Source organism: Echinops telfairi, unplaced genomic scaffold (genome assembly GCF_000313985.2).
Source record: "Echinops telfairi isolate 266 unplaced genomic scaffold, ASM31398v2 ScPeMD7_2291;HRSCAF=2852, whole genome shotgun sequence".
Lineage (NCBI taxonomy): Eukaryota > Metazoa > Chordata > Mammalia > Afrosoricida > Tenrecidae > Echinops > Echinops telfairi.
This window is the reverse complement of record NW_022106189.1, coordinates 47697797-47724686: the sequence shown is the minus strand read 5'-3', so window position 1 is coordinate 47724686 and position 26890 is coordinate 47697797. Positions and strand designations below refer to the sequence as shown.

Below are 26890 nucleotides of genomic sequence, written 5' to 3'. Positions count from 1 at the left end.
GGGCAGCCGGAGGACGCCACAGGCCTGGGCCCCTCCCTGCCTCTGGGCTCTGCCAGCCCTAGTGAAGCCTGCTCTGTGGGGCCCTCCCATCCGGGCTCCCCCAGCCCCCTGGACGCAGGACCTCACTGACCCTCCTGGACTCTGGTGCCCAACCCACAGACGTGGGCCCTACTGACCCTGCCTGGCCAGCCAGACACGGCGCCCCAGATGGCTGGCCCCAGGAGCCTGACTGTTGGAGTCTCTGCTGCTACAGTTCTCTCCAAAAGCTAAGGGAGCCAGGGGAGCCGGGTCCATGCACTAGCCTCAGCTACCTGCCTGCTCAGCCTACTACCTGCCTGCTCCTTCTACAGCCCGACTGCCCCTTCTAGGACCTGACTCCTCAGTCTCAGACCTGACTGTCCCTTCTACAACCTGACTGCCCAGTCTACTACCTGCCTGCTCCTTCTACAACCAGACTGCTCCTTCGATGACTTGAGACTTGACTGCCTCTCCCATAACCTGACTGCTCCGTCTACGACCTCTTAACCACTCAGTATCAGAACCCTCTGTGGGCTTGGGGCAATGGTGCTGATGGCCCCCTGGGGGTGGGGGCGCCTTAGTGACTAGCCTGAACCCCTCTCCCTCTTCCGCTCTGCCTCTCTGATTCTCTTTCTCTGTCCTTTTTCTTCTTTCTCTCTCATTTATTTTTCACTTTGTGAATTTCACACACTTTTTAATGAAAACAATCCAATTGTTTGGTAGCTTATATTTTCAGCACAAAAAACACAAAAGACAAAAAAATTGGTTTTTTAAATTTTATTCTATTGACGAAAACAAACAAACCTGACTCACAAATGGACAAAGAAAACTTTCCATGTGTTTCCCCTCCCAGTGAAAAGGGGAACGAGAACTCTTCTAGCTGAAGACCCGCGCTGTCTTCCTCTCTCAGCATGCCGGGCCATGGACACAGAGCCCGGCGGCCGGGGGAAGGATTGCTGTCTTGCCTCTCTCAGCATGCCGGGCCACGGACACAGAGCCCGGGGGAAGGATTGCAAAGTCAGATGAAAAAGCGATTGTTTGCTTTGGTGTATTTTCTCCTTTTCTTGAATATGAACAACTCTTTGGCTTTAAGTTAAAAAAAGAAAATCCCAAAAAAGAAAATGCAGATATTTTAAAAAAGAAAGTGACGGAAGCATACCTGTATCTACCTTGCTAGCTAGCCGCCAAGGATGCCGGACACACCTCTTTCCAAAGGAAACCCCCAAACAAACCAAGAAGTCAAAGTGCAAGACCTTTGGTCGCTGCCAAAGTATTCTCTCCACTGCTCTGCCCCCTCGGGCCCTGGTTTGGACGTCGGTCTCTTGGGCTTTCGTTTTGGGGGTGCTGGGATATTGGGGTCCCAGAGGCACTGGCCCAACAAGAATCATTCTCTTGGCTGCCCTGTTGCTGGGTGAAGTTGGAGGAGCGGTGGCATCTGTGCGTCCACGTGTGTCTGTGCACACATCTTGTGCACACACGCTCATGCACGTCCATGTCTGTGTGCTCACGAGTGAGTCTGTGTGTGCGTCGGGGTCTCGCCCTCTGAATTCCCATCACATTTGCTTTGCCCACGTGTGAAGTCACAAGTGCTGACGTGCCCCTCCCAGAGAGCACACGCCACGTTGTTCCGGGAACTGTGACCACCTCACGTCGGGATTCTGGAGGCTTTCCCAAGCAGGCGGCGGAGCTGGGACCTGCAACGACCAGTCCGGTGGCTCCTCCTCTACCTCTGCCCCGCCCTGAGGCGGGCCACACCTCCGCCGGAAACCAGAACCAGCAGCCCGGCGGCCGGCCGGCCTCTCCTCCGTTCTGTACATAACCCTGGCCTTCCCTCCAGCTGCCCGGGCAGCGGCTGACCTCCCCTCCCGCAGCGCGTCCTCGCCCCCAGCCCCCCACTCGCCGCCTTCAGCGATCTCAAGGAGGAGACGAAGGAGTGAGCCCCGGGTGTCAGCGACCCCCGAGAGTGCAATAGGGGGAAGGGTGGCCCGCAGCTACTGAACTGGGTTCCGGGAGGCCCCCTGCCGAGAGGCCCTGTGTCCGTATTGTACGTTAATGTGAATGTATATAGTCTCTGCAGAGGTCCAAATAATGATACTCCTGAGGAGGAAGAGGTGTTTGCCAAATAAAACAGACAGAAATCTGACCAGAGCCCGCGGGCGGGCGCGATGCCTCTTTCCGGGGAGGAGGCTGGAGGGAGCCAGGCCCAAGGCAAGCCGGTTGGCTGCCATCTGACTCTGCCAGCGGGCCGGGTGGTTGGGGCTCAATCCCCAGAGAGCCCGAGCCCTGGCGAGGGTCTGGTCAGAGGAAGCCTGCAGCCTCCCCCGCCCTCCCCGGTTGCAGGACAGGCTTCTGCATATCCTGCCTGCCCTGGTCCCTGCACAGTACACCAAACAGGGCAGCTTTGAGAGGGATGGGGCTGGGCGGGTTGCCCCCCTGGGCCAGCGGCCCCTGAAGCCTGGGTAGGGCCCTTCCTTGGCCAGGTTGAGGTGAGCCTCTGCCCTTGCCCTGTACCTCCCCACATCCCCAACCCAGCCGCAGCTGAACTGTCCCTATGAGCCAGCTAGTAAGCCTCTAAACCAACCCATGCACCGGACTCACCCCAGGTCATTCTGTCCACCCACTGGCATCCTCAGGGCCACCCAGCCTCAGCTGCTTCCCTGAACCAACTAGGACCTGACTGCAGACTGTCTAGGGGGCAGCCTCTGCCCAGCACCTCCTGGGGCGGTGCAGTGCTGCTGTAGATACTGTGGGCAACCTGGCCAACCAGTGCCAGTCTTGGTGGACACTTTCCAGGACCTGTGTGGAGCCTCTTGCACACCGGCCTGGCCTCTGACCAGCTGCTGTTGAGGTGAGCACCTTCCCTGGCCAGACAGACTAGAGTGGGGCCTGCCTTCTCCTGTCTTCAGGGGTCACCTCCTGAGGTGTCCAAGTGAGAGGTGTCCCTGGGCTGCCTGGCTTCAGTCTACCCCATAATCCTCCCAGGACCCAGAGAGCTGGAGATGAAGTCTGCACATGAGAATTCCCTTCCTCCTGAACTCGATTCCTGCCCATTCTCACGGTCCCCACACCACACACACTGGGGCGGGGGGACTGCTGGTCACAAGCCTGCTGGCAGTGGGAGACCCAGGAGAGCTGTACTCTGGCCTGCACTGTGTCCCCGAAGTTCCAGAGACTTCCATCTCACATCCTGCCTGTTCCTTTTGCTTCCACTCAGCAGAGCCCATCCATGCCGGGTTCACACTGGAGCACCCCTGCCCCTCATCTGGACACAGGGTCCTGCCAGGCAGCACCCACTCACCCATCCCCATCTCCCGAGGCTCACATCACTGCCAATCCCACTTGTGTGTGCACCTGTGTGTGCATGTCTCTATCCTGTGTCGAGTGTCCTGTTTATTCTCTATGACCTCCCCTTCCCCTCCCATCTCCCCATAACCATCAAAGTCCACTTTTTTGGGTGTGAAAACCATTTCACTTGAGTTTCCCTTCTATGATCATGGTCTCATGCAGTGCTTATGAGATTGACCCACTTTTCGGAGCATGTATCTTTCAAATCCGCCTGTTGAGCTGTCGGGCTGTTCTGTTTTCTTCAGGGGTGCATAGTATTCCAGGGTGTGGGGGGACCAGTTGATGGATCCATCCCCAACAACTCCCCTAAGGAAGCTGGAGCAGGCTCTTGGGCTGTGTGCCTGGGATGGGGTCTTGGGACTCGGGGCCCACCGCCTCTCCGTTCTCGGCCCAGCCTGGGTGCCATGTGGCGGCTGAGCCATGCCCACTGGTCTTCCCTCTGGTGTCCTGCCCAGTAAGTGGCCTGTGGGCAATGGTACATTCATTAATGTTGGTTCCTTGGAATAAAGTGAACTTGACCATCACGTGGTCCTGCCCTTCCACAAGGGTCCTTGCCACAATGGGAGACCACTAGCCTCTGGCCTTGTAGGGGAGGTGGATAGCAGGCAGACAAGCGGATATGGGATACTGGGATAATGGGGGGTTGTCTTCTCCTGCACTGCGGGGCTATTGGGGACACATCAAAGGCAATGTTCTTAGGGGCCCCAGAAATGCCCTGTGGCTTCGAGGGTCCTGAGTATCAGCCATTGTTCCGTGAGGTGGGCATGGGCGGAAGGGCTCCTTGTCTACAAGGATGCCACCTCCAGTGCCCGGGGCCGGTGGGTGCTGTCCACAACCAGGTGTAGACCTTGGAGAAGGGATGGCACAGGCTTGGAAGGTGGCACATTTTGAAGATGTCATCAGAAAGTGGGGAGGGGTGCTGGCTGGAGCACTGCTGGGCATAAGTGTCAGCACACCCAGGGTAGATGGAGGTCCGGCGAGGACCTGGGGTCCCTCCAACCCTCACTCTGCCGTTCTTGGTTCTCTGGGGGATGGGGTGGAAGTCTCTTATAGGTCTCACTTATTCACTGGAGGACTGAGCAGAGGGCTGTGGGCTCAGGCAGGAGACTTACTGTAGACGAGGCAGGGCTTTGTGGGGGCAGAGGTGGAGGGGTGCTGGAGCTCCCCAAGAACCACCACCCATCGCTGAGGTAAGAAGACAACTGGTCCACACACACAGAGGTACTGAGGGGTAGGGAGGGGGGACGGCAAGCCCTGGGCTGGGGCAGGGGGTGGTCTGGGGCCATAAACTTGTTTGAAAGAAAACAAAGGTGTGTGTGCACCAAAGCCCAAACCGTTAAGCTCGAGTGACTTGTAAAAGCATGGGACAGCAGGCCTCCTCCTCCCTCCCAGGTTGAGTGGGCTCCTGACATGCCCCGGGCTGGCTGTGCAGGCCCAGCCTCTGCTCCTCCCTCGGCGACACGGAAGGAAAAGGCTCGGTGGGGCTTCCGAAAACATTTAGTGCCTCGGTGCAGAGGCCGCACATCTGCAGGGACAATTGCCGCTGCGCCTTGTGATACACAGACGCCACTGTTGTTCACAAACCACTATGCGGGTGCCTCCGCGGCTCACGCTGCAGTGTCCAGCTGCTGCGGCCTTGCTCAGCAGACCTGTGTCATCATGGACGTCACGGTGCTGTCGAAGGCCCTGTGGGGTGGGGGCACGGGCGGTGTACACGGTCCAGCTGGGCTGGTTTTAGGTCACTGGGGAGACACCTGGATTGCGAAATCTTAACAGCCAAGCTCAGGAGCCCAATTGGCAGAGGGGTGGGAGACAGTGGCTGACAGCCCCTTCCCACCTGCACCCCTATCCCTGTGCCAGGACCCCACCTGGATCTGTAGTTGCCCAGGTCCCAGCTGGCTGCCCTTAGGACACCTGGTGGGTGGCCCTGCCCCATACCTGCCCAATGCCCACCTGGAGTGAATGCGGTCCCCAGGGTTGTAGAAGGGGTTGCACATGACGTCGGTGTAGGAATTATGCAGCTTCCGGAACATCTAGGAAGAGACCCAATGTCGCTCTCAATGCCGTGCACACACTGCTCGGGGCCTAGAACAGTCCCCCACACCCGGCGTCTTGGTCAAGGCAAGGCGGTTCTGACACACAACGACCCAACAAGGTGTCCCACCTGCGGCTTTAGAAGGGTCTCTGGTAAGGCTGTGGGTGAAGTGCTGCACTGCTAACAGCAAGGTCAGTGGTTCAAACCCACCAGCTGCCCCAAGGGAGAAGGCTGAGGCTGTCTGCTTCCGTCAAGACCTATAGTCTCGGAAGCTCTGGGAAGCCATTTCACGGGGACTTAGAGGGCAGCTGCACGTCAGGATCCCAGCAGTGGGTGGGAATCTTTAGGAAGCACTGCAGGAGTTTCCCTGGAGCAGCTGCTGGCTGGAAATCTATGTGCAGTAGCAGTCACACGCATCACTGCTGGGCCACCAACCCAAACCAAGCCCCTACCACCCAGTCAACTTCGACTCAGATCGCCCTTCTACAAAGTTTCTGTGACGGTACATCTTTCCAAGAACCAATCTAGTCTATCTCCCTGGGGAGAGTTGGTGGGTTTGAACTATGGACCTTGCAGTCCACAGCCTTATACCTAGCCTACAGTGCCACCAAGGCTCCATAAACCTCAGCAGAGAGGGGGGCATGAAACTAGGAAGCCCAACTCACCCACCACCGGCAGCCCACCACCAATTGGGCAGCCAGCCCAATTCAGCCTCTAGAGGCCGACTCGCCCCCCCCTCCCCAACTCGATCCTGACCTTGAGTTTTAAAGGCAGAGCTGGCGCAGCAGAAAAGAAGGAACGGGGAAAACCCCGCCTGCGCTTACGCTGCGGATCTCGTTGTCCCTCAGCGCCGTGTTCGATGAGTCCACCACCATCACAAACTTCACCTTGGAGTTGGTCACGTAGCCGTAGCTGAGCATCTGGTTAGGGAACATGCTTTAGGTGCAGGGTCTGCTGGGAGGGTAACTGAGACCCACAACGGGCACATGAGGACTGTGCGGCTGGGAGGCCCAGCTACCCATGGCTCCCTGTGGAGGCTCCCTCCACAGAGGGCCTGCAGAGGGCCATAGGGTGTAGTCCGGGACATTTCCTGGGCAGGCAGAAAGCCCCTTCAAGTCACACTGGGGGCTGCCTCCCCAGACTCTCAGTCTGTGTGGGCCTTATCACATTCCTGCATTGGCCTTGGCCCTGAATCTTTTAACGGCAACACCTGCATTTGCACAAGGTCCTGCAGAAAGCCCACTGGGAACTCTGTGGGAGTTGGCTAGGAAGTGGCCAGAGGACAGTCAGGGCTGGATCTGCCTACAGGGGTGAAAGGCATTGCTCAAGGTGGAGGCCCTAAGCAAACACTCCCTGCAGGGAGAACGAGTAGGAGCCAGCCTGGGAGAGTCCTTGAGTGAATGCTGTATGCTCCCGTGAACTCAACTCTCCAGATAAGCCAGGCTCCCTCCTCCCAAATAACCCTTCCAACTGAGAGGAAGGCCTGCCAGCCTTCCCCTTCCCCTGAGTGATCCTAACTTCCTGGCTAGCTGAAACCCCTCACCTTTTTTGCCCAGGGATTATGAACAGCATGCCAAGGTTATCAGAACCAAAGACAGGGCTGCATCTGCTGGGGAAGCGCAGACACAGAGGCTCAGGGAGCGGAGCCCCGTCCAGCTGGAGCGGATACACCTTGTGGTCCTCGGTGGGGTAAAGCAGGCCCAGGTAGAGCTCCCTCTGATCCACTAGGGCCTTCCCCAGCGCTGAAATCTTCTCGTCCACCACGTCCAGCGAGGTGTGCACCATGTAGTGGAACTTCAGCTCGTTCTCAGTGGGGATGCTTCGGATGTAGAGGGGGTAATTCTGCAAGAAAGGACGAGGGTCCCTGAGGTGGGGAAAAAACCCTCTGGGCATCGGGGTGGACACACCCATATACACACACTGGGCACCTGGGAGTGTGCTTTCTCTAAAGCAGCTGCTTAGGTCGCCAAGCCAAGGTGAACATCTGCTTCCGGGGACCGGAGCCTACCTCCACCGAAGGATAGTCCTGTCTGCAGAGGGGCTTCCTGCCACTAGCTGACTCGAACCACATAATGGCACTTCACCTTTCCAGAGCCCACTTCACCTCTGCCCCCTCTCCCATCAGTGGGGGGGTGGCTGCCCCAGAGCGCACATCTGCCTGTTGCTGCAAATTCCCCAACGCCTCACCTACTGCCCCCAGATCTACTAAACCTCTTGTCATCGCCAGCCCGCCGCATTGTCCCTTGCTTACATGGGGGCATGCCACAACCTTCACAGCCTGTCAGGCACCCAGCGCCACGGATTATGGTGACCAGGTCACCAAACCTTGGGGCTGATAGTCTGGAAGGGCATCGAATGAACTATAAATAGTGAGGGCGGAGGAGCCACGTGGACCACAGCTAGTTGCCAGGAGCCCACCTCCTCCTTGGGCCTGGAAGAAGGTCCCGGTAGGAACGCCAAGAGGGCAGCTCCCCGTGCAGCGCAGCACCCAGAAAAGACTCTGGAGAGGGTGAGGACGCAGTGCCTACTAGCCAGAGGGCGGCGTTGGGCGCGTTTACAGACTGGGTGCTGGATGAGTGAGGCGCAGGGGTCACAGGCCCTCCCGGGGCCCCAGCCGACTAGCGGAGGGAAGGCAGGGAGCGTGGTGCTTGAGGGGCGCCCGCGGGGGCGAGTTCCGAGCTCAGGAGGAGGCTGGGGTCCTGCGGGCGGCAGGCACAGCTGCAGGACGCTCCCTGAGCGCCTCAGCTGGGCGACGGCCTGCTCTGGCCCGTTTCTCGTTTGGGGTCCGTTTCTTAAGGAACCCGCCACAAGCAGAGAGGAGGATAGCGGAGAAACACGAAGAACGGAGCTCGTGGGGGCGGGGGTCCGCAGGCCGGCCAGTCTAGTGAGCGCGGGGCCGGAGCAGGAGACACGGCGGCCCCTCGCCCACCGGGCGCGGTACCCACCTCCTTGGCGATCACAGCGATGCACACCGCCATCTTGCGAGGCCGGCGGCTGCGTCACGTGACGCCACCCGCCAGTCACGCGGCCGCCCTGGGCCCCGCTTTCCGGCTACTAGTCGGCCTCAGGCCACGCCCCGTCCATTACGTTGCAGCCCCGCCTTCTCTCAGGGCCTACCCAGGCCGGGCCCGCCCCGCCGCTGAGGCCCCGCCTTTCCTGTCACGTGGCCACCTCTTGCTCACTCGATTCGCGGGCGCTCGCCCCGCCGCCGTGGCTCCGCCCTCCCGCCATGGCCCCGCCCCCCGTCACGTGGCCCCGCCCCGGAGGCCTCAACAGTGGCTGGCGAGCTTGCTCTCTTCTGTCGGAGTCCCGGCTCCTCGGCCCCAGACCTAGTTGCTATGGCGGCGGTTGCTACGGCGACCAGGTGGTGGTGGTGGTGGCGGCTGCTGTTGCTGAGCGCCGCGAAGCTGGGGGCGGTGGGCCTCCCGCAGCCCCCCAACATCGTACTCATGCTCATGGATGATGTGAGTCCGGGAAGGGCGGCGGGCCGGGGTAGGGACCTCCGCGCGGGCGCCTGTCCCGCAGCCCAGGAAGGTCTGAGCCTCCCTGGGGGAAAGGAAGGGCCGCGTGGCACCCCTCTCCCCTCGGGTGTGGCGGCCAGGAAAGAGCGCAAGGCTGACCGATCCGGGCCAGGTGCCTCCCCTACGCATTACCTGAAACCAGCTCACCTGGATCAGCTTTTCAGCCCCTGGGGTCAAAGGCCTTATCTTCCCCCAGCAGGGAGGCCCCACACCTGGCAGGGGCAGCCCTAGGGGTCTGGGCTGAGTCTTTCCTCAGGCTGGTCTGACCCCTGGCCCCTCTTCAACAAATGGAGACAATGAAATTAGTGCACTGTAGGCACGGGCAGAAGTGGGCGCAGGGACGAGCAAGCCTAGTTCCACTCTTCTGTGGAGCTAGGGGAATGGCCGCCCAGCCTGTTCCTGAAGGTAGCAATCTCCGTCTCAGCCAGGTTACAAGTAATGGCTCCTCCTCTCACACTCCCCATCCTCTAGCTGCAGACCTGCCCTTTGTCCCTACACCTGGACTTTTTATTTAAAAATAAATGCAAATGAGGGGAGTACATGCTGTAAAAAAACCTAAAAGGAACGAAAGCTTTGAAAAATAGAGAATTACAGATAAAAAGCCCACCTGCCAGTGGGAGCGGGACACATACAGACACACGTCAGGGGCCCACATGTAACTTCACCAACTGCACGCTTTTCTGGGAAGAAAACAGGTAACCCAACGTGGCCCCTGCAGAACCTGGGGGGCCCATAGGGCCTAGGCAATGATGTCATCTGTGCCCCCCTCCACCTGGGTGACCATCTCTTCTCTATGCCTTTGGCAGTTCAAACGGTTGTGATAGGCAGGGTCATCTGTTGGAAGCATCTATGTACATAACACACACGTTCCACACTTAGCGTGTGTGGGACACTGACTCGTGCTGGGGTCTATTGGCTGTGGAAACAGTCCAGCCCTCATGAATACAGGTGAATCCTTGTGCGTCTGCCTTGTCCCGATCAGGTGGCACAGAGATTATGCTGGTGACACAGGTTATGCGTTGGGCTGCTCACTGCAAAGACAGTAGCTCAAAACCACCAGCCGCTCCACAGGAGGAAGACAGATTTTCTGTCCCGTGTAGAGGTACAGTCTTGGAAACCCTCAAGGGCAGTTGTCAGTCTGACTACAGCAGCGGTTCTCAACCTGTGGGTCGCCACCCCTTTGGGGGTCAAACAACCCTTTCACAGAGGTCACCTAAGACCATATTTCTGATGGTCTTAGGAACCGAGACACTGCTCCTCTATCCATCTCCAGGCAGGTCCGCCCACATGCAGATACGCCCACACGCGGGGGTCACTGCCGTGTGAGGAACTGTATTAAAGGGCCTCGGCATTAGGGAGGTGGGGAACCGCTGCCCGACAGGGTTGCTGGGAGTGGCAACAGGCTTGAGGGCCGTGAGCAAGCCCTTCTTTCTGCACTGGCTCGTGGGCTGTGGCTGCAGCAGGGTACTGCACTGCACTGCACTGCATGCACAGGCCTTCCCAGAGCTCCTGGGGATATCCCATGGTCTCTCCATACCTTTTCCCAGGAACTTTTCTGACGCTTCATCATGCAGGCATATTCGTGTGTGTTTGTATACATACAAGGCAGGTGCCCCTCACCTATACCTGGTTTACTCAGGGGCTCGTCCCACACCCACACTGCAGCAAATGTGCACGTGCCAGTCTCCGTGGGGCTCAAGTTCACACTTACCTCAGGTATAGGACACCTAGGCAAGGGGTGGTCGCTCACATGGCGACTGGCATTACAAGGGACTGCTAGCCAGCGGGACCCCCACAGCCATGGCACCATTTTCTCTGCGCCCCACTCGTGAGGACTAGCTTCATCCTGAAAAAGCCTGTGCACGGAGAGGCAGCACGGGATCACAGTTCACAGGTGGGGCGGAGGTAGCTTAGGGAGGACTTGCAGAAACCGCTGAGCTGGCAGAGCCGGGGCCTTGATCTCAACCAGCTGGCCTGCCCTCCCCCCCAAGGACTCTCATCCTGCTCTCCCTGTATGCTCTTCCTGCAGATGGGCTGGGGTGACCTGGGGGTCAATGGGGAACCTTCCAGAGAGACCCCAAATCTGGATCGCATGGCTGCGGAAGGAATGCTGTTCCCGAGCTTCTACTCGGCTAACCCCCTGTGCTCGCCTTGTAAGTCATGCACGCCCGGCCCCAGGCTGGGTGGGGCCTCTGGCATCGAGGCCCCTCCTGCCCTGGTGGCACACTGGGTTAAGCGTCCAGTGGCTAATGGGGGTTGGGGGTGGTGGTGGCGGCAAATTGAGCCCATCAGCAGCTCCATGGAAGAAAGATGGGGCAGTCTGTCTGTGGGGGTCACAGCCTTGGGGTCAAGGGGGCAGCTCTATTCCAGGGCTACTCTGTGGCCGAGGGCACAGACATGGCCCCACCACAGACTGGCATCCCAGCCTTTGCCCTTCTGTGCCTTCCCTACGTGCGTTTCTGTCATGCCCACACAGCCAGAGCGGCTCTGCTCACAGGACGCCTGCCCATCCGGAATGGCTTCTACACCACCAACGCGCACGCCCGAAACGGTGCGCAAGCCCAAGGGGCCCAGGAGCGGGGAGGGGAGGGCGCGGTGAGCACAGCGGGACTCGTGTGGCCAGATGTGGCTCCTGTCAGCACGCGGTGCAGCTTGGCCACAGCTTCAGCCTCTGCCAGGCCTGCTCCCTGAGCCCTGGGTGCTGCCCCTGCGTCTCCCAGAGACTGATGGAGACAGAGAGCGGGTGTGCTGGGGAGCCCGCAGGTGCAGAAGTGAGGCTTGAGGGGGCCTTGGAGGAAGGAGGGAGACAGAGGAAGCCCAGGTAGAGGGAGCCCCCACCCATTGCCACCCCAACAGCGCCGCACCAAGGTCATGCCTGCTACCCACCATGCTCACCGCAAACCCCAGCCTCACCCTCCTTCCTCCCCACAGGGTATACACCCCAGGACATGGTGGGGGGCATCCCGGCCTCAGAGCGCCTGCTGCCACAGCTCCTGAAGGAGGCCAGCTATGCCACCAAGATCGTGGGCAAATGGTGAGTGCGCTGTCTACAGCATTGCCCCCACCAACCACAGGGGACCACAGGGTTGCTGTGAGACCCGGACACACTGCACACCTTGTCCCTAGGCACCTGGGCCACCAGCCTCTGTTCCACCCTCTGAAGCACGGCTTTGACGAGTGGTTTGGCTCCCCCAACTGTCACTTCGGACCTTATGACAACAAGGCCAAGCCCAACATCCCGGTGTTCAGAGATTGGGAGATGGTAGGCAGGTAAGCGCCCACACACACACCAGCTTGGCCTTGGGTGAGCACACCCCTGTGCATGGTAGGGGGTGGGAGACCGTGTAGCTAATCCACCCCTGAGACCCTGCCAGTGAGCACACTAGCTGAGCTTCTCCCCTACCCCCACCCCCACCAATCTCCAGCCCTACTCTCAACTGTATTCTCTGCATGTGGAGAACCCCCAAAAGCCTGGGCTCCCTCAGTCTTGGCCAGGCTGACGGGTCAGAAAGAGCTGCTGTAGGTGACAGACTAAAGTGGGCCCCAGGCGGACCCCGGCTGGGCATGCTGGTAGGTCGCTCCAGCGCTGAGCTGCGGCAGCATCTGTGCCCACTCTCTGGGGTAAAAGTGGTAGCTCCCTGCTGCTCGGGTCCCAGCAGGTCCACGTCTTGCACAGACTCCACCCAGTTTAGAGCAGTGTCCCCCAGAAGCAGCTCTGCACCCTGAGCTGTCGCCCTCAGGCCCCGCCTGGCAGCCACTGCTCCTCCTGGCTGAGCCAGTATTGTTGCACCTGACTTGCTGTGTGGACGGGGCCGTGGTGGCAACGGGACTCCAGCCTGGCTCCTGGGGGCCTTGGGGATGTGGCAAGGTGGAGGTGAGGGGCTTGCTCTGGATGATGGTGCCCTCTGCTTTCAGATTTTATGAGGAGTTCCCCATTAACCTGAAAACCGGGGAGGCCAACCTCACCCAGATATACCTGCAGGTAGTGGGGCCTGCGGGTTGTGGGGAGCCAAGGGCAGCAGTCCCAGGGTGGGGGCCGTGGGCAGGCAGGGAGTGGGGACTGCCGGGCTGAGGGGCCTGCTGTCCCCCAGGAAGCTCTGGACTTTATCAAGAGGCAGCAGTCCCAGCAGCGGCCCTTCTTCCTCTACTGGGCCATCGATGCCACGCACGCGCCCGTGTACGCCTCCAGGCCTTTCCTGGGCACCAGCCGGCGAGGGCGGTGAGTCATAGTGCGGTCTTCCCTTTCCCTGGAGACAGCTGGGAGCTGCCCGCTGGGTTAGCCATGCCCGTCCCCGGAGGACGGCTGGGAGCCACCCGGCAGTGGAAGGCAGTGATCATGGGGTGCCCTTGCCTCACCTGATGGGGCCCGCAGCTATGGGGACGCGGTGCGAGAGGTGGATGACAGCGTGGGGCAGATCCTGCAGCTGCTCCGGGGCCTGCACATAGCCGAGAGCACCTTCGTCTTCTTCACGTCCGACAACGGAGCGGCCCTCGTCTCTGCCCCCCAGCAAGGCATGCAGGGTCCCCAGGGGTGGTGTGGGGAGGGTCAGGCACAGGGATGCAGGAGACCAGGGGACCAGGAAGGCCCTTTGAGGGGCATCGTGGGCAGGACCAAGGAGGCAGGCACAGAGACACCATGGGGAGCCCAGGGCCTGTCTGCATAGAAATGGAAAGAAGAGGAAGGGCTCAGGTACATAGGGGGCTGGGGCATGGGCACACGCCCCCCTATGAAGCCCACCCTTTCCTCTCTGCTTATCACTGGATCCTAACCCTCCCACCCTGGCCTCGGCCTTGGTCTGACCCACGGGGTCTAGAGACAGAGCTGGGCCCCTTCACCTGTGTCTGAGACCAAAGCCCCATGGCCTCACCCCAAGTCCAGTTCCTGTGTGATGATCAGTGCGTCCACAGCAGCCACCACTGACCAGCACCTGTCCCTGCAGCAGGCAGTAATGGCCCCTTCCTGTGTGGGAAGCAGACCACCTTCGAAGGGGGTGTGAGGGAGCCGGCAATCGCGTGGTGGCCTGGGCACGTGCCCATGGGACAGGTAAGGGGATGATCAGGGTCTCTCTAGGGCACCAGTGGTCAGCTGCAGGTCCGAGCAGCTGACAGAGAACGCAGAGCTGGCCAGCTGCTTTCCTGTGAGACCTGGCAGTGCCTTTAGCTGCTGTGTGATCAGGAATGGCCCCCAGGATCCACCCCCCAACACCCACCTGCCACAGGGACACTCAGCAGTGCCCCTCCCTGGACATGGGAGTGCACGAGTCAGCCCAGACCCACAGGGCCCACAGTCCCCACATGCGGGGAACGTGCACATCGAGAGCTCAGGCCCCTCTGCACCATGGCCGACCTGGCAGTGCTGACCAAGGCAGGGCCAGTTCAAAGACCACTTCACATCCTCGGCAAGGCCTCTGTCCGGTGCTGGGCCCACTCACGTGGCCTTTGTGCCAGTGCCGGGCCCCATTCGGGAGCCCACTGGCCCAGCAGCCAGAGGGGTCGTCGGTGTGGGGACTAGGCTGGGCCAAGTCAGCAGAGGCCGCTGCCCAGCTCAGGGTGTGTAAGGGTGGGGCGCCTCCCCTCTGGGTGCAGACCCACCGTGTGTGGGAGGTGGATGCTGGAGGTGTTCGTGCCCGGTCCCTTCCAGGTGAGCCACCAGGTGGGCAGCCTGATGGACCTCTTCACCACCAGCCTGTCCCTCGCTGGCCTGCAGCCCCCCGGAGACAGGGAGATTGATGGCCTGGACCTGGTCCCTGTCCTCCTGCAGGGCCAGCTCATTGACAGGTCAGTGCTGCCGATGCCCACCTAGCACCGATGGCCCCTGTCCCAGCCTCCCTGGCCTCAGGTTCCCTGGGCTCCCTGCTGCCACCCTTTCTGCACCAAGAGCCTGGGCCCAGTGGGGGCCTGCGGCCCAGCGCCCCAACTGAGCCTCTCCATCTGCATGACGCTCCACAGAGGGACACGAATGCGCTGGAACAGACAGGCAGACTGGGGGCCTGGTCTGGAGGGCCCATGCCTACCCCTGCACCCTCCCCGCCAGCCTTCCCAGCTGCTGGGCCACACCCCACAGCTCCTTCCCCATAAGAGAAGTCGTCCCTTCCGGGCCAAATGAGGGTCTGCACAGTGGGGGCTGGGTGTCTAGCAGGTCAGCAGTTACAGGTGTGCGGCTGGCCACTGGGCGTGCACACCAGGCCCCTGTATCATCGAGGCCCCTCCTGACAGGCCCATCTTCCATTACCGTGGCAACGAGCTGATGGCAGCCACCGTGGGCCAGTACAAGGCTCACTTCTGGACCTGGACCAACTCCTGGGAGGAGTTCAAAAAGGTAAGGATGGCCCTGGAGACCCTCCTTCCTGGAGTGGCCCCCTGGCACCTCACGATGAGCAGGAGGAGCCTGGCCGCAAGCCAGGCTGGGCTAGCAGCGAGGACGTTGGGGGCCACCTGGGTGCCGTGGTGGCCCCAGTCCTCAAGATGGTGTGAGCCAGGCTATCCCGGGAGGTGAGCCCCACCTCACCCCTCCCTTCCCCCTTCCAGCTGGAGGCAGGGCCTGCAGCATCAGCCACCCAAGAATGTGGTCATTGTGGTGTGGGCCTGGAGTTGGAAGTGGGGGGTTGTGTGTCCATGCCCCTCCTATGATTGCTTCCCATCCCAGGCAGGGACCGCAGTGAACCCACTGCAAGGTCGAAGGTCCCAGCTGAGTTCCCTCCTGCTTGCATTGCCTGCCATCCTCACTGCCCCCCAACCAGATCTATGCAGACATCCTCACTGCCCCCCAACCAGATCTATGCAGACACCCCATCCTCACTGCCCCCCGCCCACCAGATCTATGCAGACACCCCATCCTCACTGCCCCCCGCCCACCAGATCTATGCAGACACCCCATCCTCACTGCAAACCTTTGGATGTTTAGATACATGGAAACCTTGCTAATCTAGCTTTAAGTGGGAGGAGAAGCTATCCAACAGCTACACGGTAGAACAATCTGGGCCAGCTGATGGGAATCATAAATTTAGTGACCATGGACTCCAGGGCAGGGGGCCCAGGAGGCCTTGCCCAGGACCCCACTCAGCCGCCGGCCAGGTGGCTGCTCCTGGGGAAGGGCCCTGCATCCAGGCCCATCAGCCCACCCACTCTGATGCACAGGCTCCCCTGGCCCCCAGGCTGCAGAAGTGGGCAAGCAGTCCAGGAGGACCATGTCCACTCAGTGTGTGCCAGCTCAGCTGGCCCCATGTCCTCCTCACCGCCTCCCCATGCTCGGGGTCCTGCAGGCCTTCAGGGCAGCCCCTGGCCCATGCCTGGCTGGTTTCCCTCCACACTACTGCCATTCTCAGGACTGCCCTGAGGGGGCAACCCTCACCAAGCCAGACTCAGGTGGGGGGCTGCTCACCAGAGAGGGCTGTCCAGCCATCAGGCACCTGTGCTGAGGTGGAGAGAGACCCCCATTAGCACACACTCCCAGTGGGGCAGACTGCAGAGGGCACTAAGGGTGCACAGTGTAAACAGTGAGCTAGAGCCTAGCCTGCTGAGCTCCCCCCCCAACCAGCCCACAGCCTTCTGGGAGCATCTCTGCCTTGGGGCAGCTGCACTGCCACTCTGTCCCTGGACGGCCAGCAGTCAGCTCCCCAGCACTTGGAGGGGCGCCCTTGCCGATCAGCAGGACCTTCCTAAGTCACTTAATTATTTTGCATCCAAAATATAATAGGTTTTCTGTCTGGTTTCTTGGGTAGGATGGGGTGCACCCGGTGTGATGTCATCTGTCAGGTCCAGTTCTCCTGGCCAGCAGGTCACCCTTGTCTTGGTTCTTACCCCAAAGTTCCCCCCTGGGGTGGGCCGACCTACAGTGGGTCCCCTTGGAGGGCCAGCAGCCCCAGGGGGCAGCTGTCAAGTGATGGACACTGAGGTCCTGGTGGGCTCCTGGCCATAGAGAGTCACTGAGCCGAGACCCTGCACCACCTGCAAAGGTCCACTCATGCACACCAGAGGCCGCTGCCCGGAAACCACAGCAGGGTCCTGGGCCCAGGGCTTCCAGAGGCTGGTGAGCTTCTGTCCTGGCTCCTTGGTCTCTCCCTGAGCAGCTTACTCTCGGGTCCCATAAAGCCCTCAGAGTCTCCATTGCCTCTGAGCCCTGGGGCGCCTGGGGATCCTTCCCTGTTGACCGTCTAGTCTCTTGGGGGCAGCAGTGCCTGTCTGCAGGCTTGGAAGGAGCACGGTGAGCTCCCCCTCTGGGCAGATAAACTGAGGTGTCGGCATGAGCACCCCTTTTCTAAACTGGCAGCAGTCAAGGTGTGAGACTGACTAACGGACGCTACTTACCTGCACCAAGCGGAAGACGGATGGGCCAGGACCAGGTCCCCAGGCTAAGGGTATACCCCCCACACAGGGCATCAACTTCTGCCCGGGGCAGAACGTCTCAGGGGTCACCACCCACACCCAGCAGGAGCACACGTCACTGCCACTGCTATTTCACCTGGGACGAGACCCTGGGGAGCGATACCCGCTCAGGTGAGCTGGCCTGGGGGCCTCTGCGGTTTCCATTTGGCCGGCTGATTTCTCCTGGGAACCTGAGGGCTGCAGGGAGGGGAGGCGGGAGGAGCCCCACCCCCTGGCCAGCCAGCCACACCTGAGTCCCTGTCACTCTTGGGCTGCCCTGCACAACAGGACGGACCACCGAGGGGGCCATCCCATACCTCCTTCCCCCGGGAAGGTTCTCCCATCTCTCGGTGCCCTCATCCACCTGCTCACCCCGCCCCCTCCAGATGCAGGGTGTCAGTGCAGGCCTACCTTGCTACTGCGGTCTGACGGAGCGTGCCCCCTGCCTGCTGCTGGGGTTTGATGGAGCGTGCCCCCGCCCCTGCTGGGGTCTAACGGAGCATGCCCCCTCCTTTCAGGTTTGACAGCGCTGAGTACGAGGCTGCTCTCCAGCGGATCAGCCCGGCTGTGCAGCAGCACCAGGATGGCCTGGTGCCCGGGCAGCCCCAGCTCAACGTGTGCAACCCCGCCGTGATGGTGAGTGGGCGCCCCAGCAAGGGAGGCCACATGACCAGGCCCCTCCTCCTCGGCCCGGGACTCCAGCTCTGCCCCAGCAAGCACTGAGGCGAAGCCCCACCGGGTGGGGCAAGGGGCCCTTCCCTTCAGGGGCTGGCTCTAGAGGGGCCCACGACCACCTCTGCAGGTACAGATGTAGGTGCAGGTGGGCTAGGACTCCAAGGCTCATGGCAGCCAGCTGTTGAGTGGGCAGGCAGGCCTTTTCAGACTCCAAGAGCAGGTGGGGTTTCCACTGGGAGAAGGGGATCCCCAAGGGCAGGTGGGGTGCTGGCGCCTGGTGTGGCCATCACCATCCAGAGCAGAACAGGGCCCCTCTCTCTGTACCTGGCTCAGTGGGCCCTAAGGCAGGATGTGGGGTGTGTTGGGGGACATCGCACTTGCAGCAGGTGTGCTGCTCACCAGGCATGTGTTGGCCCCGTGGCTGGCCATCGGGACACAGCAGACTGCGCCTTCTGGTGGCAGTGAGTGGGGTCAGACCATCTCTACCGGTTACCCGAAGTCCAGGCGCTGGCAGTGTGGCAGTGGCTGTGGTCTCGGGTGGGAACACACCAGACCGTGCTTTGCCATTGGGAACGGCTGCACGGCAGCCACGGACCTCAACCAACACCTGTCACTGGAGCCCAGCTGGCTGTGGGTGCTGGAGCCCTGGGGGCCCATGTTCATGTCCACCAGAACCAAGACAACGATCAAGGACAGGCAGCACCCTCTGTCCTGTGTCCAGCCCGCCAGCTGCCTGTGTGGTGGGTGAGCTGGGCTGAGTTCCGAGGGGGTGATGGCATATAAAGATGGCATTTTCAGGGACTTGAGACCCCAAAGCTGAGCTCGAGTGCAGAGCCACTGCTGCTGGTGTCACACGGGCTTGTCCTGTAACAACTGAGGCCCCAGGGACTCCTTGTCCCCTAAGGAGAGTGCTCTGCTGATGGTGGGGGGGTATGTCCCAGGAGGCAGGACGGCTGGGTGGCTGTAGCTGCTGCAGGACAGCCCAGCACCCCTTCCAGCCAGTGGTGGGTGTCTGGCACCTCCCGAGCCTAGTCTTGTCACTGTGACATTGCCCCCTTGTGCACGCCCTGCCTAACAAGCTGCCCCAGAGGATCCAGGCACAGGAAATGACTGTCACTGCTGGGGACAGCGCCATCTGCTAGGCACAGGAGGAACTGCCACCTGCCAGCAGCCTGGAACCCGGAAGAGGGCAGCTGAGCCCCGCCCCCTCTGAGAGCTGGTCCCCAGGCCCCTAGGACACCTCACATGCCACCCTTGAGTCCTGGCCAGGCCCCACTGCACCTGTCACTGGGGGCTCCTGGGGCCAGCTCTGCCACACTCTGGGGTCCCTGGCAGCCCGTACAGTGATGCCTTCTCCTACTGGCCACAAGGCTGGCAGTCCAGACCCTCCAAGGTGCCTGAGAAGGAAGGCCTGCCCAAATGCCGCTCTACTCCGCATGTGGTGCCGCCGTGGACTCTGGCATCCTCGGGAGGGAGGACGGGGTCACCTTCCTGGGGAAGGCCCTGGCCCCGAGGAGCAAGAGTCCAGCTAAGGCCTGGAAGGGATTCTGTGGCTTGAGGACTTTCTGGGTGCCTGGGCTGCACTATTCTTCCCTGCACAGCTGAGCCTGGATGCTGCTGCGCAGTGGGCCACCCTCACCTGAAGCCCTTGGCCCTGGGCTTGTTCCCCCTCACCAGCCCCGCACCACCCACTCGGAACCGCCACCTGGGGCGGGCCTGGTGGGGACAGGAAGTGTCCCCACACAGCTGTCAGTGCAACTTAGAAGCCCTGGGGGTGGGGTGGGTGGTGGAGGCCCCAGGTAGAAAGATAGCGGTAGAGGCCTGGATCATGGAGGTGGGGGGCGGGGTGGAGGCCCCAGGTGTAGAAGGTTGAGGGTGGAAGCCCAGGACATGGAGGCCCCAGGTGCAGAAGGTTAGGGGTGGAGGCCCAGATCATGGAGGGTGGGGGTAGAGGCCCCAGGTCTAGAAGGTTGAGGGTGGAAGCCCAGGGCATGGAAACCCCAGGCATGGAACCCCCAGGTGCAGGTTAGGGGTAGAAGCCTGGATCATGGGTGGGGGGTGGAGGCCCGGACCATGGAGGGTGGGGGGGGACTGCAGGGGAACTTCTGCCCTTTGTCAGCTTCTGGGATGAGACCCTGTTCTGATTTCTCATCTCACAGAACTGGGCGCCACCAGGCTGCGAAAGGCTGGGGAAGTGTCTGCCAGTCCCGGAGTCTGCCCCTGAGAAGTGCTCCTGGCCCCATTAGCGCCTGCAGCCCCAAGGCCAGTGCCCAGGGTGAGATGGCCCTGTCCCTTGAGTGTAGCAGCCCTGCCCTGGGCACCTGACCTGAGGGGGTCCCCATGGTTGTCAGAGGACTGATGAGACTGGAGCCTTCGGGACCTGGCCCAAGAAGCAGCCTGACCCTGCAGCCCCAACTTGGGCCCCCAGGCTGCTGCCAAGCCTGGTGGTGACAATGACCACTGCCCTGTGACCCCCTGAGCACAGGACCCCTCTGTCCACGTGGCCGCACAATGTCTCAGGCTGGCCTCCTCCAAGCAAGCCCCCTTCCCAGCACCGGCAGGGCCAAGCCAAACTGGTCCTCAGCCCAAGCTGAGGCGCACTGCCGTGTTCAGACCCTTGGCTCCTGTCCCCTGCTGCCCTCGATTTCCTGACCTACCCTTTCCCCCCACGCCCCTCGATTTCCTGACCTACCCTTTCCCCCCACGCCCACACAGGAGGAGAAGGCAGGTCCCCACCCAGCAGGCCACACCCCGTGCCCAGCCTGCTCCCCGGGCCCCTGAGGAGAGGCTGAGTGTAGGGCTGGAGATGTCAAGGGGAATCATGAAGAAACCTTTGAGGCATTTCTGCTCTGTTGTGCTGTATTTTTTTTAAGTGCGATTTATTGGGCTTTGGGACTTATACCAACCTGTCCCCTGAGCCAAAGGGGAGCTCACACTGCCCCCAAACCCCTTCCCAAGCACCTGGGCCCTGGGCTCCGTTCTGTGGGGCACCCCATCTGAACCCACCTTCACCTCTGCCACACCCGGAGGGCTTCCCACTACAAGGGCGGATGGCCGGCAGCACACCTAGGCCTCAGGGTTAGTTGGGGAGGCACAAGAAGGAGGCGGGGCTCCCAGCTTTCCCAAGGGACTCTGGCAGAGGCCAGGACAAGCAAACCGCTGGGAACAGAGAGCTTGCCTTCTAGCCTGTCCGGGCCGCCTTCCTGAGTACAGAGGCTGTATTTCATCGGCCGCAGGGCGTCCCCGTCTCTTCCCGGTACTGGGTACCTCTTAAAATCGACGGCACCTTGTAGTCCACAGTATACGGTAGGCCGAGCTCTTGCTCCGCCCCTCACGCGCCAGCCCGCGCAGGCGCGCTGCGCCCCGCCCCGCCCCGCCCCGGAGTTACCCTGCGCGTGCGCTGGTCAGCGGGGCCCAGTCTGATTCTCGGAAGCTGGGAGCCGGACCCGCCCTGGCAATGGCCGATTCGGAGCTGCAGCTGGTGGCGCGGCGGATCCGTAGCTTCCCAGACTTCCCCATGCCAGGCGTGCTGTTCAGGTGGGTGCGCACGCCGGCCACGTGCTGCCGCAAGCGGATCGATGGACGAAGCCCAGACTCTGGGCACTGCCCCGCGTGGAGCCTCTCCCCACGGCCGTTTGCCCCTAGCCCTGGGGAAGGCACCGCAGTCCCGAGCCTCGGTTTCCCCATCCGCAGAACGGCACGTGGTCAGCAGCCCGCCAGCCTGCTGATGGTCCTCCTCTGTTCACAGGGACGTTTCGCCTCTCCTGAAGGACCCTGACTCCTTTCGCGCCGCCATCAGCCTCCTGGCCAGCCACCTCAAGAAGACCCACGGCGGCAAGATCGACTACATCGCCAGTAAGCGCGCGGCACAGGCCGTCTGTCCGAGGAGTGGCGGCCAGAACCCATCTGGGTGCCCCAACGTTGGTCCACCCATGGCTGCCCTCCAGGGCCTCTGGTGGCAGCCCTGCCCTGGGAAGTCGGCTGGACACCCCTCCTTGCCCCGTTCTTCTGGAGTCCAGAGTGGGGAGAGCCCCGTGAGGCGTGACCTCATGGTCCCCTCTGCTAGGGGGCCTGCTGCTATAGTGGTGATTGGGTCTGCTAACCGCAAGGTCGGCAGTTAAGGCTTTCTACTCCAATCAAGAGTCAGTCTTGGAAACCTCCCCCTGGGGGGCGGGGAGGCATTACTACCCTGCCCTGTAAGGTCGCTGTGAGTCAAGCACTGACTGACTCCATGACAGTGAGATTTTTCTGCTAGGGTGGCCTAAGGGCTTTCGGGACCGGCCAGTGTCAGCCCTGGGCTCAGTGATGACCCTCCATGTGGTTGTAACCCCCCTCCCGTTGCACGCAAGGGCTGGGCCCCCACCCCCCGGGGTGAGGCAGCTGCCCTGGGTCTGCTGAGTCGGCTGAGCCAGTTCACCTTTCCCCAGCACCTGTATGTGCCCAGCGTCTGCCAGGCCCGTCGTGGGTTTCCAGCTGGGTGGCGGCTGCAGGGTCAGCAGAAGGGGACCTGCCAGCTGACCCGTAGGAGAAAGATCAGGGTGTGCTTTCCATCGAGAGTCACAGCCCAGGAAGCCCAGCACAGGGTCACTGTCAGAAGGAGTCCTGGGGGCCTTGTGGGTTATGCCTTGGGCTGCCAACTGCAAGGTCACCAGCCAGTCAGAGGGAGAAGCACAGTGCCTTCAGCACCTTTAAAGATTCAGTCTCAGAAACCCACAGAGGTGATTCGACCTCCTCTCCCTGCCTCCTCCCCACCCCGAGACAGAAGGGACTTAAATCCATGAGTTTAGAGCCAACTTGGGGCAGCAGGTTTGGAGCTTCAGTACAGGGAGGTGAGATGTCGCAGGAAGAGCCCGGGAGGAGGGCCGAGGCAGAGGGCCCAGGCCCCAGCCCTAATTCAGACACACAGGGCAGGTGCAGCTGGAGAGAGGATCCTTTGGTGGGCTTCCCTCCTGCCAGCAGCCCCCCACTATCACCACACCCCGAGCTGAACCAGATCTCTCCTCCATGCTCCCGCACCACATGTCCACCTCTCTGGGCAGACTACCTGTGAAGGACAAAAGGCCTGTACTTGCTGTAGACCCCAGCTGACCCTCTGCTGAGCACCCCCAGGTGGCTTGCCCAGTGCCCCAGAACCAGCCGTAGCACCTCCACCCAAATCCCAGGGCCCTGCTGGCTCATGCACAGCAAGGCCAGGGGTCCTTAAAATCAAGGGTCCCAGGTGTTCCCCACAGTACTCCAGCCTCTTCTCCCCACAGCTGTGGACTCTCGGGGCTTCTTATTCGGCCCCTCCCTGGCCCAGGAACTCGGCCTAGGCTGCGTGCTCATCCGAAAACGAGGCAAGCTGCCAGGCCCCACCCTATCCGCTTCATACACGCTGGAGTACGGGAAGGTGAGGGGGCCTCATATACAGTGGAGTTTGGAAAGGTGGGTTTACACACACTGCAATACAGGGAGGACTCATACACGCTGCAGTATGGGAAGGTGAGGAGCTTTGGATTCTACCCTATGGCAGACCCCTGAAGGGGAGGCCCACCCAGCACACTGCTTCCCCCCACAGGCTGAGCTGGAGATCCAGAGAGATGCCCTGGAGCCGGGCCAGAAGGTGGTGGTAGTGGACGACCTGCTGGCCACTGGTGGTGAGGGGGCTGGCCTGGTCCCAGGGGTGGGGGCCCTGATTTCCATTCAAGCCTTGACTACTGACAGTCAGAGCTGGGGCGCCCCGGTGACCTGCTGCACACCCCACAGGAACCATGAGGGCGGCCTGCGAACTATTGGACAAGGTGCAGGCCAAGGTGCTGGAATGTGTAACCCTGGTGGAACTGACCTCACTGAAGGGGCGGGAGCAGCTCGGGGCTGTGCCCTTCTTCTCGCTTCTGCAGTACGAGTGACCCTCGGCCTGGTGACCAGCCCAGACACGCCCCAACCCAGACCAGGACTTGTGGGCTGCTGCCACCAGGGGACACTGGCTGCCCACAGCCTAGGACTTTTTATATCTCTTCTGCTGTCCTCCCTCTGCTCCCTTGGCTGGGCCTGGAACCCATGCCCTGGGGCTGAGCCTGCAGGGGCTGCCACTGCCTCCTTTATACCTATGGCTAAACAAAGAGGACAAAAGGACGCTTTGCTATACATGCTGGCTACTGTCATCCTTACCCAGGGGGACCTGGACTTGGGAGTGAGCAGGTGTACCCCAAAGCTGTAGTTCTGCATCCAGCTCCAGGCAGGGGGCCTGGAACTCAGCCTTCTTGCTCAAACCTGGTTGTGGAGGTTGGGGTGGGTCTGATGATCTGGGCCCAGGCTTCCCACAGGGCCCCTGGGACACTTTTTACTTTTAATCATTTTATTGGTGGCTCATACAACTCTTATCACAATCCATACACACATCAATTGTATAAAGCATATTTGTACATTCATTACCCTCATTATTCTCAAAACTTTTGCTCCACATAAGCTCCTGGCATCAGCTCATTTCCCCCCCTCCCTCCTTCATGAACCCTTAATTTATAAATTACCATTTTGTCATATCTTACACTGACATCTCCCTTCGCCCACTTTTCTGTTGCCCATCCACGAGGGAGGTTATATGTAGATCCTTATAATCAGTTACCCCTCTCTACCCCACCCTCCTAGTATCGCCACTCAGCACTAGGCCTGAAGGGATCATCCGTCCTGGATTTCGTTTCCAGTTCCTATCTGTACCAGTGTACATCCTCTGGTCTAGCCAGATTTGTAAGGTAGAATTGGGCTCATCATAGTTGCGGGGGGCGGGGGGCATTTAGGAACTAGAGGAAAGCTGTATGTTTTTCATTGTTGCTACACTGCACCTTGACTAGCTCATCTCCTCCCGAGACCCTTCCGTAAGGGGATGACCAGTTGCTTACAGATGGGCCTTGGGTCCACACTCCCCGACATGCACAGTATGATTTTTTTGTTCTTTGATGCCTGCTAACATCCCTTCAGGACACAGGCTGGTGTACTTCCACGTGGGTTTTGTTGCTTCTGAGCTAGATGGCTGCTTGTTTACCTTCAAGTCTTTAAGACCCTGTATCTTTTGATAGTCAGGCTCCTTCAGCTTTCTTCACATTTGCTTATGCACCCGCTTTGTCTTCAGCGATTGTCAGGAAGGTGAGCATCAAGGAATGCCAGTTTAATAGAACAAAGTGTTCTTGCATTGAGGGAGTACTTGAGTGGAGGCCCAATGTCCATCTGCTACCTTAATACTAAACCTATGCACATAAACCTATTTCCCCGTCCTCATATATAAATATATTTACAATATGTACATGCCTTTTAGATCTCTATAAATGCCCTTTCCCTCCAAGCTCTTTCCTCTATTTCCTTTGACTTTCCTCTTGTCCCACCATCATGCTCAGCCTTCATTTGGGTTTCAGTAATTCCTGTTACATTACCCTTGATCACGCCCTACCAGGCCTCCTACACCCTCCTCACCACCAATTTGGATCACTTCACTTGTTCTCTTGTCCCTGGGTTAACACCACTTCCTTTCCCCCTACCTCCCCCTCTCCCATGTGTCCCCCCACCAACTGTCAGTCCTGTTGTTTTCTCCTCGATTGTTCATCCAGCCTTATTTAGACAGACCTGCAGAGGTAATAACATGCACGGAAACAAGGTTTGTTTTTGCTCCTGGGACATTTTTTATGGGGACTCATTTCCTGGGGTGTGACCATGCCCAAAGGAGGATGCTGGGAGCGCCGTAGTAAGCCTGACGACATAGAGACAATGCGAGCTCTGTCCGTCACTGAACTCCTCTCAGACCGGTTCAAACAGCTTCAGCTTCAGCTCTGGAGTTGGGGTCCATGGGGCCAGCTCCATCCTGAGGCGCCCAGGCCTCTGCTGTGTGGCCTGTGTCTTGAGCCAGCAGCATGGCATCTTGGGAGTCTGCGTCCCACCTGAAGCGGTCACATGGGGCCCCAGGTAACCCGAGCTACCACCCAGCTCAGGCCCTCCTGTCCTCCCACCTGCAGAGTGCCTCATGATAGGCGAGGAGGCCTCGGGTCACAGGTGAGGTCAGCCATCAGCATGCAGTTTCCACCGCCCTGTGCCCAGCCCCATTGGGGAGGGGGGGCCCACCCCACCCACACCCTACAGCAGCAAAGACACCTCTGCAGATGGAAACCAGTTTAATGTAAACTACACACGAACTCTGAGGCAGATGGGGAGGAGAGCCTGGGGGTGGGGTGGAGGGAAGGGAACAAAGTGCTGAACGGAAACTCAGCTGGGCCAGGCCAGGCATGGGCACAGCTCACAGGCTCTGCTCTGTGTGGGCTAGGCGGGTCAGCCGGGCCGTGAGACCCGCCAGGTCAGCAGCCTTGTCCAGTTTGACGTAGGTGTCGTTTCGGACACGGTGCAGGCTGAGCCAGTCGGGCAGCAGTTCGGCCAGCAGCTGCAGATGCTCTTCCATGTCCCCTGTGGCAGAGGCAGCAATGTGGGGGTGTACCCAGCGACCATGGCCCCCCTCCCGGCCATGGCGTCCACCCATACCGGTGCTCATGGGGGCGCGGTAGCTGCCCACCATCTTGGTGCAGGCCACCTCCATGGGGAGTGCCGGCTTCCGCTCGGACACAAAGATACTTCGAAGCACGCGGGCCAGCTCGGGCAGCCGCTCCAGCCTCTCCAGCCGCTGCTCCTGCTCTGGCCGCCGGGTCATCTGCGCCAGCTGCTTCTGTGCCTCCTTGGCGCGGATCTGGGTGGGCACAGGGGTGGGTCAGCGTGTGGTCCCCACAGTCCCCTACCCACCGACATCCCCCAGGACTCACCCGATCCAGCAGGGCCTGTGACACCCCCTTCAGTGCGCTGGGGGCAGCAGGTGATGTGGGCGGCAGGGCTGGACTGGGGGACCCAGGAGAGCTGGGCTGTGCTGTGCGCAAGGCCAGGTTACTCAAGGCTCTCTCCATCTGAGGGAACAGCGACGGGG

At 60.6% G+C, this 26890-nt stretch overlaps 5 protein-coding genes across 6 annotated transcripts in view; 3 read left to right on the top strand and 2 right to left on the bottom strand.

Moving 5' to 3' along the window:
* CBFA2T3 (CBFA2/RUNX1 partner transcriptional co-repressor 3) overlaps nt 1-1955 on the top strand; it is a 16850-nt gene extending 14895 nt beyond the window's left edge. Inside the window, exon 11 of the mRNA XM_004704736.1 lies at nt 1890-1955. Coding sequence (XP_004704793.1) covers nt 1890-1955 — 66 coding nt within the window. The remainder of the gene's footprint in view (nt 1-1889) is intronic.
* Nucleotides 1956-4842: 2887 nt separating this feature from the next.
* On the bottom strand, nt 4843-8424 carry TRAPPC2L (trafficking protein particle complex subunit 2L). Of its 2 annotated transcripts, XM_004704499.2 has the most exons (5): nt 8344-8424; nt 7068-7240; nt 6223-6310; nt 5317-5396; nt 4843-5049 (listed from the first exon to the last, which is right to left on the bottom strand). In XM_004704499.2, the coding sequence occupies exons 1-5, from the start codon at nt 8374-8376 to the stop codon at nt 5004-5006; spliced, it is 420 nt and encodes a 139-aa protein (XP_004704556.1). In that variant the 5' UTR covers nt 8377-8424; the 3' UTR covers nt 4843-5003. The 2 variants fall into 2 exon arrangements, with proteins under 2 accessions (XP_004704556.1, XP_045149663.1); XM_045293728.1 differs by lacking the exon at nt 4843-5049 and having other exon boundaries at nt 5318-5396; nt 6155-6310.
* Nucleotides 8425-8675: 251 nt separating this feature from the next.
* On the top strand, nt 8676-20799 carry GALNS (galactosamine (N-acetyl)-6-sulfatase). The gene is made up of 14 exons (XM_004704500.2): nt 8676-8862; nt 10949-11072; nt 11396-11470; nt 11851-11953; nt 12046-12189; nt 12835-12901; nt 13011-13138; nt 13292-13431; nt 13860-13963; nt 14561-14697; nt 15136-15238; nt 17294-17415; nt 17802-17919; nt 20118-20799. Exons 1-14 carry the CDS (start codon nt 8737-8739, stop codon nt 20202-20204), a joined length of 1578 nt encoding a protein of 525 aa, XP_004704557.1. The 5' UTR covers nt 8676-8736; the 3' UTR covers nt 20205-20799.
* Nucleotides 20800-21376: 577 nt separating this feature from the next.
* Nucleotides 21377-24084, top strand: APRT (adenine phosphoribosyltransferase). The gene is made up of 5 exons (XM_004704501.2): nt 21377-21495; nt 21707-21813; nt 23214-23347; nt 23516-23594; nt 23704-24084. Exons 1-5 carry the CDS (start codon nt 21416-21418, stop codon nt 23844-23846), a joined length of 543 nt encoding a protein of 180 aa, XP_004704558.1. The 5' UTR covers nt 21377-21415; the 3' UTR covers nt 23847-24084.
* A 1995-nt stretch (nt 24085-26079) lies between these two features.
* CDT1 (chromatin licensing and DNA replication factor 1) overlaps nt 26080-26890 on the bottom strand; it is a 3904-nt gene continuing 3093 nt past the window's right edge. The window contains exons 8-10 of the mRNA XM_045293605.1: nt 26733-26870; nt 26458-26659; nt 26080-26382 (exon numbers count right to left, since the gene is read on the bottom strand). Coding sequence (XP_045149540.1) covers nt 26219-26382; nt 26458-26659; nt 26733-26870 — 504 coding nt within the window. The 3' untranslated portion in view covers nt 26080-26218. The remainder of the gene's footprint in view (nt 26383-26457; nt 26660-26732; nt 26871-26890) is intronic.